Source organism: Chiloscyllium plagiosum, chromosome 43 (assembly GCF_004010195.1).
Source record: "Chiloscyllium plagiosum isolate BGI_BamShark_2017 chromosome 43, ASM401019v2, whole genome shotgun sequence".
Lineage (NCBI taxonomy): Eukaryota > Metazoa > Chordata > Chondrichthyes > Orectolobiformes > Hemiscylliidae > Chiloscyllium > Chiloscyllium plagiosum.
Window position 1 is genome coordinate 6,976,365 of NC_057752.1, and position 16,797 is coordinate 6,993,161.

Below are 16,797 nucleotides of genomic sequence, written 5' to 3' on the forward strand. Positions count from 1 at the left end.
ACGGGGTCATCAACAGCGCTATCAAGCAGCACCTGCTCAGTGATGCCCAGTTTGGGTTTCACCAGGGTCACTCAGCTCCTGACCTCATTACTGCCTTGGTTCAAACATGCACAAAAGAGCTGAATTCCAGAGGGGAGGCAAGAGCGACAGCCCTTGACAGCATTTGACTGAGTGTGGTATCAAGGAGCCCTGTCAAAACTGGAATCAATGGGGATCGGAGGTAAACACTCCATTGGTTAGAGTGATACCTGGCACAAAGGAAGATGGTTGTGATTGTGGAGGGTCAGTCATCTCAGGTTTAGGACATCTCTGCAGGAGCCCCTCAGGGTAGTGTCCTAGGCCCAACAATCTTCAGCTGCTTCACCAATGACCTTCCCTCTGTCATAAGATCAGAAGTGGGGATGTTCACCAATAACTGCATAGTATTCAGCACAATTCACGACTCCTCAAATACTGAAGCAGTGTGTGCATAAATACAAGATCTGGACAATATCCAAGCTTGGGCCGAAAAGTGGCAAGTAACATTTTCGCTACACAAATGCCAGGCAATGACCATCACCAATAAGAGACACTCTAACCACCACTCCTTGACATTCAACAGTATTACCATCACTGAATCCCCCACTGTCAACATTCTTGGGGTTACCATTGACCAGAAACTCAACAGGACTCACCACATAAACACAGTGGCTACAAGGACAGGTCAGAGACTAGGGATAACTCACCTCCTAACACCCCAAAGTCTGTCCACCAAATACAAGGCACAAGTCAGGAGCGTGATGGAATACTCCCCACTTGCCTGCATGAGTGCAGCTCTAACAACACTCAAGAAGCTTGACACTATCCAGGACAAAGCAACTGGTTTGATTGGCACCACATCTACAAACATTCAATCCCTCCACCACCAGCGATCAGCACAGCAGTGTGTACTATCCACAAGATGCACTGCAGAAATTCACCAAAGATAGTGGGCGGCACGGTGGCACAGTGGTTAGCACTGCTGCCTCACAGCGCCAGAGACCCGGGTTCAATTCCCGCCTCAGGCGACTGACTGTGTGGAGTTTGCACATTCTCCCCGTGTCTGTGTGGGTTTCCTCCGGGTGCTCCGGTTTCCTCCCACAGTCCAAAGATGTGCAGGTTAGGTGAATTGGTCATGCTAAATTGCCCCTAGTGTTAGGTATGGGTGGGTTGCGCTTCGACGAGGCAGTGTGGACTTGTTGGGTCGAAGGGCCTGTTTCCACACTGTAATGTAATCTAATCTAATCCTTAGACAGCACTTTCCAAACCTGTGACAACTTCCATCTAGAAGAACAAGGACAGCAGGTACTTGGGAACACCACCACCTGCATGTTCCCCTCCAAGCCACTCACCACCCTGACTTGGAAATATACCGCTGTTCCTTCACAGTTGTTGGGTCAAAATCCTGGAACTCCCTCCCGACTAGTATTGTGGGTCAACCGACAGCAAGTGGACTGGAGCGGTTCAAGAAGGCAGCTCACCACCACCTTCTCAAGGGTAAATAGGGATGGGCTATCAATGCTGGCCAGCCAATGACACTCAATTCCCACAAATGAATTTTAAAAAAAACTAGATCACTGAATTTCCATGCTTCCTTAAATTATAACAGTGGATTACAACATTATAATACTTCAAAAAGATACTTCATTAACTGCAAAGCACTTTGATGTCCGGACGTTATGAGTGAGACTGTAAACATGTATGACTGTTTCCAACATAATAGTAAGTTAGTACACTCAAAGTTTGTTTAAATTCGAATCTAACTGTTGAAACAGTGACACTTTATATACATTCTTGCCTTCTTGTACAAATTGCAATTGAAAAAGTGCAAACTTTCTGTCAATTGCATGAGTTCACTGGGTGACCACTTATTCAAGAACGGAATAGCTATTTAATTAGCAGCAGTTTAATTATCGTTCCAGTCACGTTTCCAAGAATTCTGAGCTTGTGCCCACTTGTCCTATATTCCTGGAACTTACTTCAACAAATAGAGTCATAGAGATGTACAGCATGGAAACAGACCCATCCATGCCAACCAGATATCTCAACCCAATCTAGTCCCACCTGCCAGCACCCGGCCCAAATGACTCCAAACCCTTCCTATTCATATACCCATCCAAAAGCCTCTTAAAGGTTGCAATTGTACTAGCCTCCACCACTTCCTCTGGCAGCTCATTCCATACACATACCACCCTCTGCATGAAAACGTTGCCCCTTAGGTCTCTTTTATATCTTTCCCTTCTCACCCTAAACCTATGCCCTCTAGTTCTAGATTCCCCGACTCCCAGGGAAAAGACTTTGCCTATTTATCCTATCCATGCCCCTCATAATTTTGTAAACCTCTATAAGGTCACCCCTTAGCCTGTATTGAATTCTACTTTATCCATTTTCTTATTAATTGAATTTTACTGAAAAGAGAGGCAGGTTGCTGAAACTTTTCATCTTGCACTCACCAGGACAAACACAAGAATGCCAAATTTTAACTCTGGTGCTGAATGGATTACAAGATAATTTTGATTGGTTGAGGCCTGGCCATGGAGGAAGAAATGGAGAAATAAAAGTTCCACAAGTTTCTTGGTAATTCAAAAAAGGCACGAGGCTTGAACATGTTCCTTTCTCTGGAGGGAATGGGTCCCTATGTATGAATACATGCCGCTTAAAGCAAGCATAAGTGATCCATGTTAAAACCATGACTGATTATCTTAAACCAGACATGTAGTTATTAGTGCATTCAGGGCTGTTCAGCAACAGTGGATGTTTTTGTCTTGGGTTTTGCAAGCGAGTGTGGTTGAGTCCAGTCTGTACTCCATCTATTACAAACAGCATAAAGAAAATGCTGTTTGATTCAATCAGCTAACTGCTGAGACGTACAGGCCAAATCCCTGGCATCTCAGCGACACTGAAATTCATACACATTCATATTGCTCAATCATGTGCTATTATTTGGACACTAGTTATATCTCTTCTCAATTTTGCTTTTGAATATCAATCTATCTTCATATCACAACAAAGTTCTTCAGCATGATATGGGATTTATTTTGGAATAAATGAATATTAGATCATTATTTAACACATTTCATATTTTAGTTACTGTGCTGTTTTGTTCAGGGAGATTAACACTGGGCAGTGGAACACTCTTGTGCCCAATGGGAGCATCATGCTTGGAGGTAAAAGTCTAGATCTAATCTAGACTCTGATTTCCAGCATCTGCAGTCCTCACTTTTGCTGAGTTGAAGGTAAAAGTGTCTATCCTATTAAAAGAAGTGCTAGCAAGGGATTCTTTCAATGTCCTGTGTCTCAATCCAAAGACGTATTTTTAACTATGTGCTTTTATATCATTATTGTCCAAGCATTTGTCTCAACAGAAATTAACAACAACTGCCATTTATTTTGACAGAAACATCCTTTTGTTGATGAAGACAAAGATTTAACTGTATGCCTTGATCTTATGTGTTACCTCTTGCTGCTGTTGCACCAGTTTCTTTGTACAGGCCTCTTTGGCTTCAGCAAATGAAACCCTCCTGGCATTGAATTTTGCATCTGCCTAGAGGAGAAACAGGAGAGGAGTGAACCAGATCATCTACATCGGTCAACAAAAAATCAATAGCAGAAAGATTGAAGAGATTGGTCAATCTTGGTATCAGCACTAGCAGCAACAAACCACCAGCTTATCAACAAGTCTTTTTGGGCTACCCAAAATTGAAATTCTACCAGCAGCAATGCAATCTTGTATGAATCTTTCTTCAGCACTGTTATTATAATGATCAACGGGCTGCATTCCCTTTTGCCAACAGGAGGCAGTGGCATAGTGGCGATGTCATCAAAGACACCTCCCACCCCAGTAATGTTCTCCGACAACCTCTTCTGTCATGTTGAAGATGCAGAAGCTTGAACACACGCTCCAACAGGTTCAAGAATAGCTTCTTCCCTAACATTATTAGACTGTTGAATGGAATCACTAACTTCAAAAAATGTTGATCTTGCTAATATTGATCTGTTAATCTTGCTTCACGCACCTCCTGTGCAGTGTAACCCTGTATGCCTCGATCGATGTAAGCACTCTTTTATATGTATGTCCTTGTTTGCTATGATCTGCCTTTTTCGCAAAACAAAGCTTTTCACTGTACCTAGGTATACGTGACTACAATAAATCAAATCAAATCAAATGTCACTGGACTTGTAAACCAGAACCCCAGGTTAACGTTCTGGGGATAAGGGTTTGAATCGTACCATGGATGATGGTGAAATCTGAACTCAACAGAAAATTCTGGAATAAAAAGCGTGCGTCGTGATAACCAGATAACTGATGTTGATTGTTGTGAAAACCCATCTTGTTCAATAATGTCCTTTCAGGAAGGAAATCTACCATCCTGATCTGATCTGGCCTACATGTAACTCTAGACTCAAGCAATGTAGTTGACTCTTAACTGCCCTCTGGTAATTAGGAATGAGCAATAAATGCAAGCCTAGGCAGTGATGACCACACTCCATGAATGAACAATTTTTTAAAAATCCATTCTCAGATGAATTTGCTGTTGGGTTACACTAAAAGCTGGATTTCTTTTTTTCAGCTGACTGATGTTTTACCTTAAGGAGGTGTGTTAGCAGCTCTGCTGAGAACAAATGAAATTTATCTCTCTTTCTGTAGGCCCCTTGTTAATCATTCAACCAAAATGCTACATGATATGATTGCACAGCTGGCATCAAGCTGCACACAAACAAGCCAGCAAGGTGACTATTGAAATGCGACAGTGATCCAGACACATTTTTAGTGGTGCGTATAGTCAAACTGAGATTTGTGTAAAATTTCCGATAAAGAGAAAAGCAAGCACATAGTTTTTTAAAATTTTCATAACAGTTCTTGAAATCTGGTTGGGCTAAATTTCTGATGTTAAATATTCACTATGCAAAGTGCTTATGGGGAACATTCATTATGCAATATGAAATGGCTCCGAGCCCATTAAATGCTGTCCCCCTCGGAAAAAATGAAACGATGTAGCTACTTCACAGTTTTGATATCCCTACAATACAAACATCTACCTATATTCTTCAATTCTTCACACCCTATTCTCTCGATCACTTTACTAGACAAATCCCCTTCTCCATCGTGTATAACCTCAAGATTCCAAAGTGGCTAACTTTTGAAGTTGCTGTTTATTTGCCTTGAAGCACACGCAGATTGTTTCATGTAGTTAAGTAATCTTTTCGTGCCACATTTTCATGGTGCAGCCAAGCTTATCTTCCAAAATTATCAATGTTCATTTTAACAAGGGTCAGGGAAAGGTCCTTGAAACCATTTTTGCTTTTTGCAAATTTCTTATTTTAAATGTGGGTCCATTCATTTGCCCATTTCTTTACCCATTTATCTTTTGAATTTGCACACAACAATAAACTATTTTGGAATTTATCTTGAAGCAAGTCGAACCCAACATAGTATTGGATGACTACATACTTTAATTAGCTATTGTGCTAATTTAGATTTGTGAAGTTACTGCTGTGCAGTGGGACACCTCCACTTTTTGAATCCAGTGTCATTCTCACATCAGACTGAAACTGTAAATGCTAATATGAAAGATCCAGCAAGCCTCAACCTTATTTGTTCTCAAGGTGAGAACAGGCTCTCTTATAAAATCAGGGGGGTCAGAAACTGCACTCCCAAAGTAACTCTATCAAAAGTAGGCAATATTAGTCATAATGAGCCTCTCAATCCATTGATGCTATTGCACAATAACTTTATCTTGAAGCAAGTCGAACCCAACATAGTATTGGATGACTACATACTTTAATTAGCTATTGTGCTAATTTAGATTTGTGAAGTTACTGCTGTGCAGTGGGACACCTCCACTTTTTGAATCCAGTGTCATTCTCACATCAGACTGAAACTGTAAATGCTAATATGAAAGATCCAGCAAGCCTCAACCTTATTTGTTCTCAAGGTGAGAACAGGCTCTCTTATAAAATCAGGGGGGTCAGAAACTGCACTCCCAAAGTAACTCTATCAAAAGCAGGCAATATTAGTCATAATGAGCCTCTCAATCCATTGATGCTATCGCACAATAACATGGTGTACTGTCAAAGTTTTTAATACTACTTCTCTACTACAATTTCCCTTTATGAAGACATTTTATACAAGCTTGGTTCATTTGTAGAATAGAAAGAATCAACGTTTCGGGCTTATGCCCGAAACGTTGATTCTCCTGCTCCTCGGATGTTGCCTGGCCTGCTGCGCTTTTCCAGCACCACACTTTTCAACTCTGGTCTCCAGCATCTGCAGTTCTCACTTTCTCCTCTTTTGAAGGATACTCTTGCCTCAAGGCAGAAGGTAATGGTTTGAAAACTCATTCCAAAGATCGTACAAAGGGAATTCTGCACTGCTGGTGGTGCCATCTTTCACAAAAGACCTTAAATGAATGCCATGTAAAGATTAAGTTTGGTTTCTGCAGTTTCTCTTGCTTATTTATTGCAATATTGATGGAAAACCAATAGAAACCCTGGACAAAATGACATACAAAAATATAATCTCCATACTGCTTCACAATGGTCCCTGTGGCTCTGTTTTTATTCACTCATGGAACATTGCTGGCTGGCCAGCATTTTTGTTGCCCATTCCTAGCTGCCCTCGAGAAGGTGGTGGTGAGCTGTCTTGAACCGTTGCAGTGCACAAACTGTAGGTAGACCCACAATGCCCTTAGAGAGGGAATTTCAGGATTTTCGGGACTCAGTGACAGCGAAGGAACGGCAATACATTTCCAAGTCAGGATGGTGAATGACTTTGAGGGGAACTTGCAGAAGTGATGTCTGCTGCCCCTGTTCTTCTTGATGGGAGGGTTTGTGGGTTTTGAAGGTGCTGTCTAAGTATCTTTGGTGAATTTCTGCAATGCATCTTGTAGATAGTACACGCTGCTGCTATGGAGAGTCAGTGGTGGAGGGAATGGATGTTTGTAGATGCAATGCCAATTAAGTGGGCTGCTTTATCCGAAATGGCGTCCAGCTTCTTGAATATTGTTGCCACTGCACCCATTCAGGCAAGTGGGGAGTACTCCATCACACTCCTGACTTGGGCCTTGTAGATGGTGAACAGGCTTTGGGGAGTTACTTACTGCAGTATTCCTAGCCTCTGTTCTTGTAGCCACTGTGTTTATGTGGTGACTCCAGTTGAGCTTCTGGTCAATGGTAACCCCCAGGATGCTGATAGTGGGGGATTCAGAGATGCTAATACTGTCAAAGGATGGTGATTAGACTGCCTCTTATTGGTGATGGTCAATGCCTGGCACTTATGTGTTGCGAATGTTACTTGCCACTTGTCAGCCCAAGCCTGGATATTGTCCAAGTCTTGTTGCATTTGAACATGGGCTGCTTCAGTATCTGAGTCACAAATGGTGCCGAACATTGTGCCATCATTGGTAAACATCCCCACCTCTAACCTTATAGTCAAGTGAAGGTCATTGTTGAAGCAGCTGAAGATGGTTAGGCCTAGGATAGGACTCCTCCAGACTCCTGGAGCTGAGATGACTGACCTCCAACGACTATCTTCTGTTATGGACCAGACCAAACGCCCTCAAAACATATTAAGGAGATAGTCTAGACCCTAACTTTTATCTTATTCAAAGGCGCTGTGCTCCAGATATAATTCGATTAGTCAAATGATTCAGCTTTAAGTAAAACAGATTTTATTCTGACAATGAATCTAGCAACAGAGAGCGAGGTCAAGCTTTTTGCAGCAGCAGATAGAGAGCTGTATCTAGCAGCTTCAACTCCAAACACCCCAACTTCAACAACTGAAAGCAAAACTAAAACCCTGGATCTGTGTGAGCCTGATTTCACCCACTTATGCTTCTTTTGTCTAAGTTTTTAAAAACCCAAAGCAAATTACTCTGCTTTCCATGGAGCAGACACCTCGTTACCAGGTTTACAACACCTCTCTTCAAGAGAGACAGAACATACCCCTCTTAAAGGCATGTATCATCACATTTCTTATGTGCCAGGTATGACTCCATCAGGTGGAGAATTTACCCCCTAGTACCCATTGATTCCAGTTTTGCCAAGGCTCCTTCATGTCACACTCGATAAAATGCATCATTGATGTCAAGGACTGTCACTCTCACCTCACCTGTCTATGTTTGAACTAAGGTTGTACTGAGGTCAGGAGATAAGTGGCCCTGGCAGAACCCAAATTGAGCAGGTTATTGCTGAGCAGGTGTTGCCTGATAGCACTGTTGATGACACTTGCCCTCACTTTACTGATGATCGAGAGTAGACTGATGGGGTGGTAATTGGTCTGCTTTTTGTGTACAGGACATATTTGGGCAATTCTTCAAAGTCAGGTAGACGCCAGTGTTGTAACTATACAGGAAGAGCTTGGAAACAATAAATCCCTACAGTTTGGATGCAGGCCATTCAGCCCATCAAGTCCACATGGACCCTCTGAAGAGCATCCCACCCAGACCCAATCTTCTACCGTATCCTTGTAACCCTGCATTTTCCATGGCTAATCAACCTAGCCTGCACATCTTTGGACTGTGGGAGGAAACTGGAGCACACAGACACAGGGAGAATGTGCAAGCTTCAAACAGACGGACACCCAAAGGTGGAACTGAACCCAGGTCCCTGGTGCTATAAGGCAGCAGTACTAACCACTGAGCCACCGTGCCACCCTAAAGGCATTGTATTTTTCTATATATCCTCTTGCAATAATGCAGTTAGTAGACATTACAGTTTCTTCTGGATTTATCATAGATTTAGAAACATAGAAAATAGGAGCAGGAATAGGTCACTTGGCCCTTTAAGCCAACGCTACCATTCAGTATGATCATGGCTGATCATCTATCTCAGTACCTTATTGTCACTTTCTAACCATATCCTATGATTCCTTTATCCTCAAGAACTATATCTAACTCCTTCTCAAAAACATTTAATGTTTTGGCCTCAATTGCTTTTTGTGGCAAAGAATTCCACAGGCTCACCAATCTCTGGGTGAAGACATTTCTCCCCATCACAGTCCTGAACGACCCACCCCAATTCCTTAGATTGCAACCCCTGGCTCTGGTTTGTCTTAGAATCATAAATTAAGCCAGGACAGAAGGCCATTCAGCCCATCATGCTTGTGGTTCTGCTGCCTCTTTAAATATTATCTAATTTTGTGCCACTCTCCTATCCTTTTCCTGTAGTTCCATAAACATTTCCCATTAATATATTCAACTAAATGGAAGCATTTGCACTTCCATTGATTGTATTTTAACAAAGCAGAGAATTCTAAGCTGCTTCACAGAGAAGCCATCTGTTAATTAACTTTAGCAAGGCCTTCGACAAAGTTCTGCAATGATAGTCTGGTTAGTAAGGTTCGGTCCCATGGGATCCAGGGAGAGCTGGCCAACTGGATACAAAATTGGCTTGAACGTAGGGGACAGAGGGTGGTGGAAGAGGATTGTTTTCAGACTGGAGGCCTGTGACCAGAGGTGTGCCACATGGATCATTACTGGAACCAATGTTGTCCATCATTTATGGAAATGATTTGGATGTGAACATAGGAGGCATGATTAGTAAGTTTGAGGATGACACCAAAATTGGTGGAATAGTGGACTATGAAGAAGGCTATCTAAGTGTGCAATGGGACCTTGATCAGATAGGCCAGTAGGTGGAGGAATGGCAGATGGAGTTTAATTTAGATAAATGTGAGGTGTTGCATTTTGGGAAGACAAACCAGGATGGGACTTCTACAGTTCATGGCAGGGCCCTGGGGAATCTCGTCAAACAGAGACACCTTAGGGGTGCAGGTGCATAGTTCCATGAAAGTGGCATCATGGGTAGACAGGGTGGTGAAGGCAGTGTTTGGCACTTTTGCCTTCATTGGTCAGAGTGATGAGTACAGGAGTTTGGATGTCATGTTATGGCTGTATAAGACATTGGTAAGGCCACAATTGGAGTATTGTGTACAATTCTGTTTGTCCTGCTATAGCAAGTTATTATACTGAAAGGGTGTAAAAAAGATTTACAAGGATGTTACCGAGACTGGAAGATTTGAGTTATGAGAAGAGGCTGAATAGGCTGGGACTTTTTTCCCTGGATCATAGGAGGCTGAGGGGTGACCTTATAGAGGTTTATAAAATCATGAGGGGCATAGATAAGGTGAATAGCAAAGGTCTTTTTCCCAAAACTAGAAGCATAGGTTTAAGGTGAGAGGGGAAAGATTTAGAAGGGACCTGATGGGCAATATTTTCATGCAGAGGGCGGAGCGTATACAGAACAAACTGCTAGAGAAAGTGGTAGAGATGGGTACATTTACAACATTTAAAAGACATTGGACAGGTACATGGATAGTAAAGGTTTAGACGGATAGGGGCCAAATACAGGCAAATAAGACCAGTTCAGTTTAGGAAATTAATTGGCATAAACAAGTTGGGCCGAAGGGTCTTTTTCCGTGTTGTATGACTATAACTCTCTGAAACATTCTGGTCTGAAATCAAATGCACCATTTAAATATTAACTATTGTATCAGAGAATCCAGACTTGATGAACAATAGCTGAGAAAGAGCAAATAGCCTGTTACAAGACACAAGGTCAGCTACAGATCTGCTCAAAGCTCCAACATGACAGTCCACCTCCCAGTTGGTGACTTACTCGTTTAAAAATTAAACCAAGATGAGGCAATACATTTTGCATAATTATATTCTAGCTCATATAGTTTAAAACAGGGATGGCAACCTGTCTGGCTGACTGTAAAACTTGAAGAACTGGATTGTTGAGCTACATTTATACACATCTGAAGGTGGCGGGGACATATGAACAAACTGGGTATATGATTTAAAGGTGTAATCACATTGAGGGTTTTCCAAGTAGGTTTATTTTACATAAGGATCATATTCTGCCTGGGTGACTCATTTCAGCGTAACTTGTTTTCTGTTTCTTTTATTCATCTCCTTTCAATTCTTTTCACAAGTGCTGACATCTGCTGGCTATACTTCCAGATATCTCAGCCATCTTCTAGTATTGCACCCAAATTACTATTCTTCATGTTTGAGTCTAGACTGTTAATAGGCATGATGTAATTTTAAGAAACTTCAGGGCCAAGCTCAATCCTGTTTATAGTCAACATCAACAAGCAAACATTTCCAACACTAGTTGCTGAACTTTGTCTGAATTTATAGTACTTTACTTCCATCATCCCCAAACATTCGCTCCCTCTGCTACCAACACTCAATAGCAGCAGTGTGTGCTACCTACAAGGTTCACTGCAGAAATTCACCAAGGCTCCTCAGAGAGCACCTTCCACATCCGTGACCATTACCACCTAGAAGGACAAGGCCAGCAGATATACGGGAACACTACCCTCTAAAAATTCCCATTCAAGCCTCTCACCATCCTGACTTGAAAATATATTGCTGTTTATTCAGTGTTGCTGGGTCTAAACCCTGGAATTCACTCTCTAAGGGCATTGTGGATGTACTGACACCAAATGAACTGCAGCGGTTCAAGATGGCAGCGCACTTCCACTTTCTCAAGGGCAACTAGGGAGGAGCAATAAATGCTGGCCATTCAGCAATGCCCATATCCTAAGAATGAATTAAAAAAAACTGATATAATGATTTCTGGGCTCCCGACCCCGAAAGATACACATCAGTTTTTGGACTGCATAGGAATTCAACAGCCAGTGTTTGGGAGGAACACCAACTGGAAGTCCCACACATTGGTGCTTCAGCACACTTAAGCTGTTACAATATCCAGCAGTCTGATACTTGTGACAATACTACAGCTTGCAGAGGTGTATTTTGTACTTTTTATTTTATGAAGAAATGTTGAAACAGAGGCGCCGAGCAGTCTGTTCAAAGCCAATGGAATAAATAGCTTGTGAGGCCTTTTGCTTTTTTTAAAGTTGGAACAATGGAAGCAGCCTGAATGGGCAGGGTCAAGCTCCCACAGAACCAGAATTTTTAGTTTTAGCTTTCTGCAGTTTGTTGGCCAGAGGCTGCTCATACATAAAGACAGTAGTTATGAACTGACGTTACCCAAGAGAAAGTGAGGACTGCAGATGCTGGAGATCAGAGTTGAAAAGTGTGGCACCGGAAAGGCACAGCAGGTCAGGCAGCATCCGAGGTGCAGGAGAGTGGACGTTTCGGGCAGAAGCCCTTCATCAGCAATGTGGGGTAGGGAGGGGGAAGGGAGGCTGGGAGATAAATAGGAGGGAGGAGGTGGGGGGGGAAGGTAGCTGTGAAGGTGATACATAGACGCACCACCAGAGATATATTTCCCTCCCCACCCCTTTCAGCATTCCGCAGAAATCATTTCCTCCGCGACCCTCCTCGTTTGGTCCATGCCCCCCAATAACCCACTCTTGGTATCTTCCCTTGCCACTGCAAGAGGTGTAAAACATGCGCCCACACCTCTCCCCTCACCTGCATCCAAGGCTCCAAAGGATCCTTCCACATCGGGCAGAGATTTTCCTGCACATCCAAACACCTCACCTACTGTGTCTTTTGCTCTTGATGTGGCCTCCTACATTGGGGAGCCAGGATGCCAACTCACAGAAGGTTTCAGGGAACATCTTTGGGACGCACGCACCAAACAACCCCACACGCTTCAACTTCCCCTCCCACTCCACCAAAGACATGCAAGTCTTGGGTCTCCTCCACCGTCAAATCCAAGCCACCCGACGCCTGGAGGGCGTCATATTCTGCCTTGGGACCCTCCAACCACACGGCATCAATATCAACTTTACCAGTTTCCTCATCTCCCCTCCCCCCATCTCATCCCCGATCTAACCCTCCAACTCAACACCGCCCTCTTGAACTGTCCCACCTGTCCATCTTCCTTCCTACCTATCCACTCCACTTTCCCCTCTGACCTATCACCGTCAACCCCCACCTGCATCTACCTATCGCCTTCCCAGCTACCTAGCCCCACCCCCACCCTCCTATTTATCCCTCAGCCCCATTCCCCGCCCCACATTCCTGATAGCTGCTGGCTTGAGCCAGTTTGAGCCAAATCCACTCTGAGGGATGACATAAGGTGGAAATCGTTAGTTGATGGGAGAATGAGGTAATCCAAAAGGGGTCCTTGGAATGAGCCTATAGTGGAAAGACACCGGCTCTCAGATGAGCTGTGAACCAACAAGAATAAGACATCACAGTTCAGGAAATTAAGGAAAAAGGATAAAAATGAAGAACTTTTGCGATTAGCAAAAATTCCAGACAGCAACATTCACAAAGTTATGGACCCCACACTTGAAAGTATGGAGAGGACCCAAGACCTGGGAGAAATTGCCTAGCCAGTGTGAGCTTCTACTCTTGGGTATCGGTCTTTATTTTGTTGACTGATCAGGGAACGTCAAACTTACTGGCCGTGTGCTTGGATTGTAGCCTTGTACGAATTGCATGCCTGCTGTTAACCTTTCTCGAACCAAATGGTGTGAATGGTTTTGTCTGTTTTAAGTAAAGGTACTGGTTAGTTGTTACAGACTTGACTCTTGTCCACTTTGTGCCAAGCCAAAAAATGTTGTCAAAGGCAGTAACCAGGCAACATTAATTGGCATCCCTGTGGGGGCCTTCGACAAGAGGCAGCTTCACTGCTCCAACAGACCCAGACTGACTCCTTAAAGAAAACATCCAGCCTGGGCTGGAGAAGTAAGGAGAAGCAGTTAAAATAAACAGGGGAAATTCCACTGAGGCTAACAGCTGTCTCAGGAAGAGACAGTGAACTTGAGGACCGTTGAGTCAGTGGGAACTCAATTCAAGCCTGATCGGTAGAGCATGGAGAGAACAAGAGTCTGAGATAAAGTTGGACTTAACCCAGGATGACGAACAAAGGGAACATTCGAGTCCTAGGGACATGGGTGCTAAATGTATGCAATGGGGGAGTAGCTGCAATATGGGGAGTATACTGATTTGATTTATTGTCATGTGCACCTAAATACAGTGAAAAGCTTTGTTTGTGAGTAGTCCAGGCAGATCATAAGCAAGGAAGTAAGGACATACATATTATGGTGCTTGGACAGACTGCTACACTGCACAGGAGGTGTGCAAAGCAAGATCATTAACAAGATCAACATTATTTGAATTTATAGAGTCCATTCATGAGTCTAATAATGGCAGGATAGAAGCTGTTCTTGAACATGTTGATGTATGTGTTCAAGCTTCTGTATCTTCTGCCTAACAGAAGAGGTTGGAAGAGAGTATTACCAGGGTGGGAGGGTCTTTGATGATGTTGGCAGCCTTTATGTGGTAACGACCAGTGTAAATGTCCATGGATGCAAGGTTGGTTTTCATGGTGGTCTGGCTTCTGTAGTTTTTTATGGTCCTAGACAGAGCAGTTGCCGTACCAGGCTGTTATGCCACTGGGGACAATTAAATAATGCAAAAGGCTAGATCAGACAGTTTGTTGAATGATTTTGCAGAAAGCCAGCAAAAGAAACTGCAGCTTTGAGCCGAGATAGATGACTTTCAAAAGGAGATAAACAGGCTTACAGAGAAAAATAAGTATGGGGAGGCATTTAAACACAATCATGTGGAGAAAGGGGCATTGAAAAAATGTAGTGATTTTAAAATCTGCTATGAACATGTTGTAGAGAGCAGCACAGGAAAAGAAAAGCAACACTGGAAACCATATGAAGTGTCCAAAGCAGATAGAAAAGCTACAAAGCCAGCTCACCACTCAGAGAGTAATAGTGTGTGCTTTTGGACCTGAAAAGGGAGAGAAGCTAGTGGCAGAGATGCGGACTGGGGAGGTTTGGCATGTGGATTTGCTAGGTACAGCCAGGAAGATAAACAGGAATGGGACTCCTTGTTCCCTTTTGAGAGAAAAGGGAAGGACCCAGCCCCATCTACTCCGAAGACACCTGTAGTGACAAGCTGCACAAGAGGGGGGAATACTTAAGCAAATACTGCCATGTTAGTAGATAATTTAATTTACGGGGACAGCCCATGAATGTCATGTGATGATAGCAAATTATCCCAAAGGACCATTTGTATCAAAACAAAAAGGAGGGAGTATTGATAAAAGGAACATAGAAAATGAAAAATTATCCTTAAAATGTTTCTTGGAATGTAAAGCTACTGTGTGCTTCTCTCTCTATTTACAAGTCTTGGGAAGAAGAGAGAGCGAGAGCAAGAGAAAGACTATCTTTTATGTTTGACCAAGATAATAACTCTTCCCTTTCAGGATGCGAATGTGAGTTCCCGTAGATGTATCTTCGTTTGTTGGTTGTTAAATGTTGTCTTCTGTAATTTGTGTGTTTTGTCTTGAAGCTCGAGATCTGAAAATACTTTGAATTTAGTTTGTAGTTTGGGAATGTATGGTGATTTGAAATTGTGACATGTGCCTGTGTCAGTGTGGAACATGTATGGTTAATGTTAGGCCCTTTGAAGGAACTTTTAAGTGGTTGTGTATAGTAAACATCTGCGACAAAATGTTGACTTCAGATTTTGTTCTTCAAGCTTGATAAAAATTTACCTCTTGGAATCGGCTACAATTGATTAAATTTAATTGAAGAAGTAAAATTAAGTCAAAAGATATAACTTATTTTCTCTTTCCTCAAATTAACGTACTATCTGTGTTGTGTTTGGATTGATGAAAGAAACCTGGGAAAATTTTAATTTAAAAAAATTTATGTTTAAATTATCATGTTTGGAATTTTATTTTCTGGCCAGAGTGAACTTGCAAATAATGTTTTAATACAAGTGGACCATTAATTCTGGATAAGATATGCTCATTATAAATGTACTTTGGTGTGAAAGTGTCCAAGAAATAGAGAAATTGGGATTTTGGAAATGCAATTCTCTTTGAAACAAAATGATCTGATGATATATTCTAAAAATGTGAAAAAAACTATTAGATTCTCCTCTTTTTAAAACTTCTCTAACAAAGAAGGACGGCTTTTCCTTTGGTAATTATAACACACTTATTTCTGTACAGGAGGAAGAAAGGCTGTTGATGTAATTGCATCCAGAGGTTTTCATCCTGCCCCCTTCAATCACTTTTGCACACTTACATCAGTATCCCAAGAATATGCCACCACTGCTAATTAACCCATTCTGCATGAAGTGGAATAGATAGATACTGTTTGTTTTCTAGATAACTGAAGACACTGGAGGCTTTTGCCAACAGCTTTGAATTTCTGAACCTGTCTGCAGACTTTCAACGTCGCAACATAGTGATGGATGAGGGACCCTCAACCTATCAAGCCATTTGCTGACAATACATCTTAGCATCAGAGAACTACTGTGAAAACATTAAATGTATGGAGTATCAGGAATTTCAAAACCACTACGCCTGGGGTATACTTAATATAATTTTTCTATCACAATATGCTTAAGACCCACTGGCCTGGCATTCGAAAACATTTAATGGGAATAGTTATCTGAAAATTTTAAATAATTCTGTAAAATGATAAAACAGATGCACACAGTCTCAGTGGTTTCAATGCATAAAAATTGCTAGTGTCTTTGAAGGACACTTTCAATTTGGACAAATTCACATATCAAATATCTAGAATTACATGATCATTCACTTAAAAAAAAGGGAGTGGTCTCAGAGTAGAAACGAACAAAGTATGTTGTTGCCTAAATCAGACATAAATGTTTGACTTCTATTTTTAAATGTTATAAGAATACATTCCATGGACTACAAATCTCCCCAGGTTTCTAGAATTAGATAGGATTGTAAATCGCAAAATTGGATGACAGGAAGAGATTAAAGGTTCAAAGTTTGTGAGAAGATTTGTAGCTCGGGTGCTCGCTGCTGTGGTTCTGTTCGCCGAGCTGGAAGTTTTTGTTGCAAACGTTTCGTCCC

The 16,797-nt window shown here is 42.2% G+C and overlaps 1 protein-coding gene across 3 annotated transcripts in view; it reads right to left on the reverse strand.

Moving 5' to 3' along the window:
- LOC122543336 (leucine-rich repeat flightless-interacting protein 1-like) overlaps window positions 1-16,797 on the reverse strand; it is a 43,762-nt gene that overhangs the window by 14,582 nt on the left and 12,383 nt on the right. For 2 of the 3 annotated variants that reach the window (XM_043681869.1, XM_043681870.1), the window contains exon 2: window positions 3,476-3,562. The exons of the other annotated variant lie outside the window; for it this stretch is intronic. In XM_043681869.1, coding sequence (XP_043537804.1) covers window positions 3,476-3,562 — 87 coding nt within the window. The remainder of the gene's footprint in view (window positions 1-3,475; window positions 3,563-16,797) is intronic. 3 annotated transcript variants of the gene reach the window in all.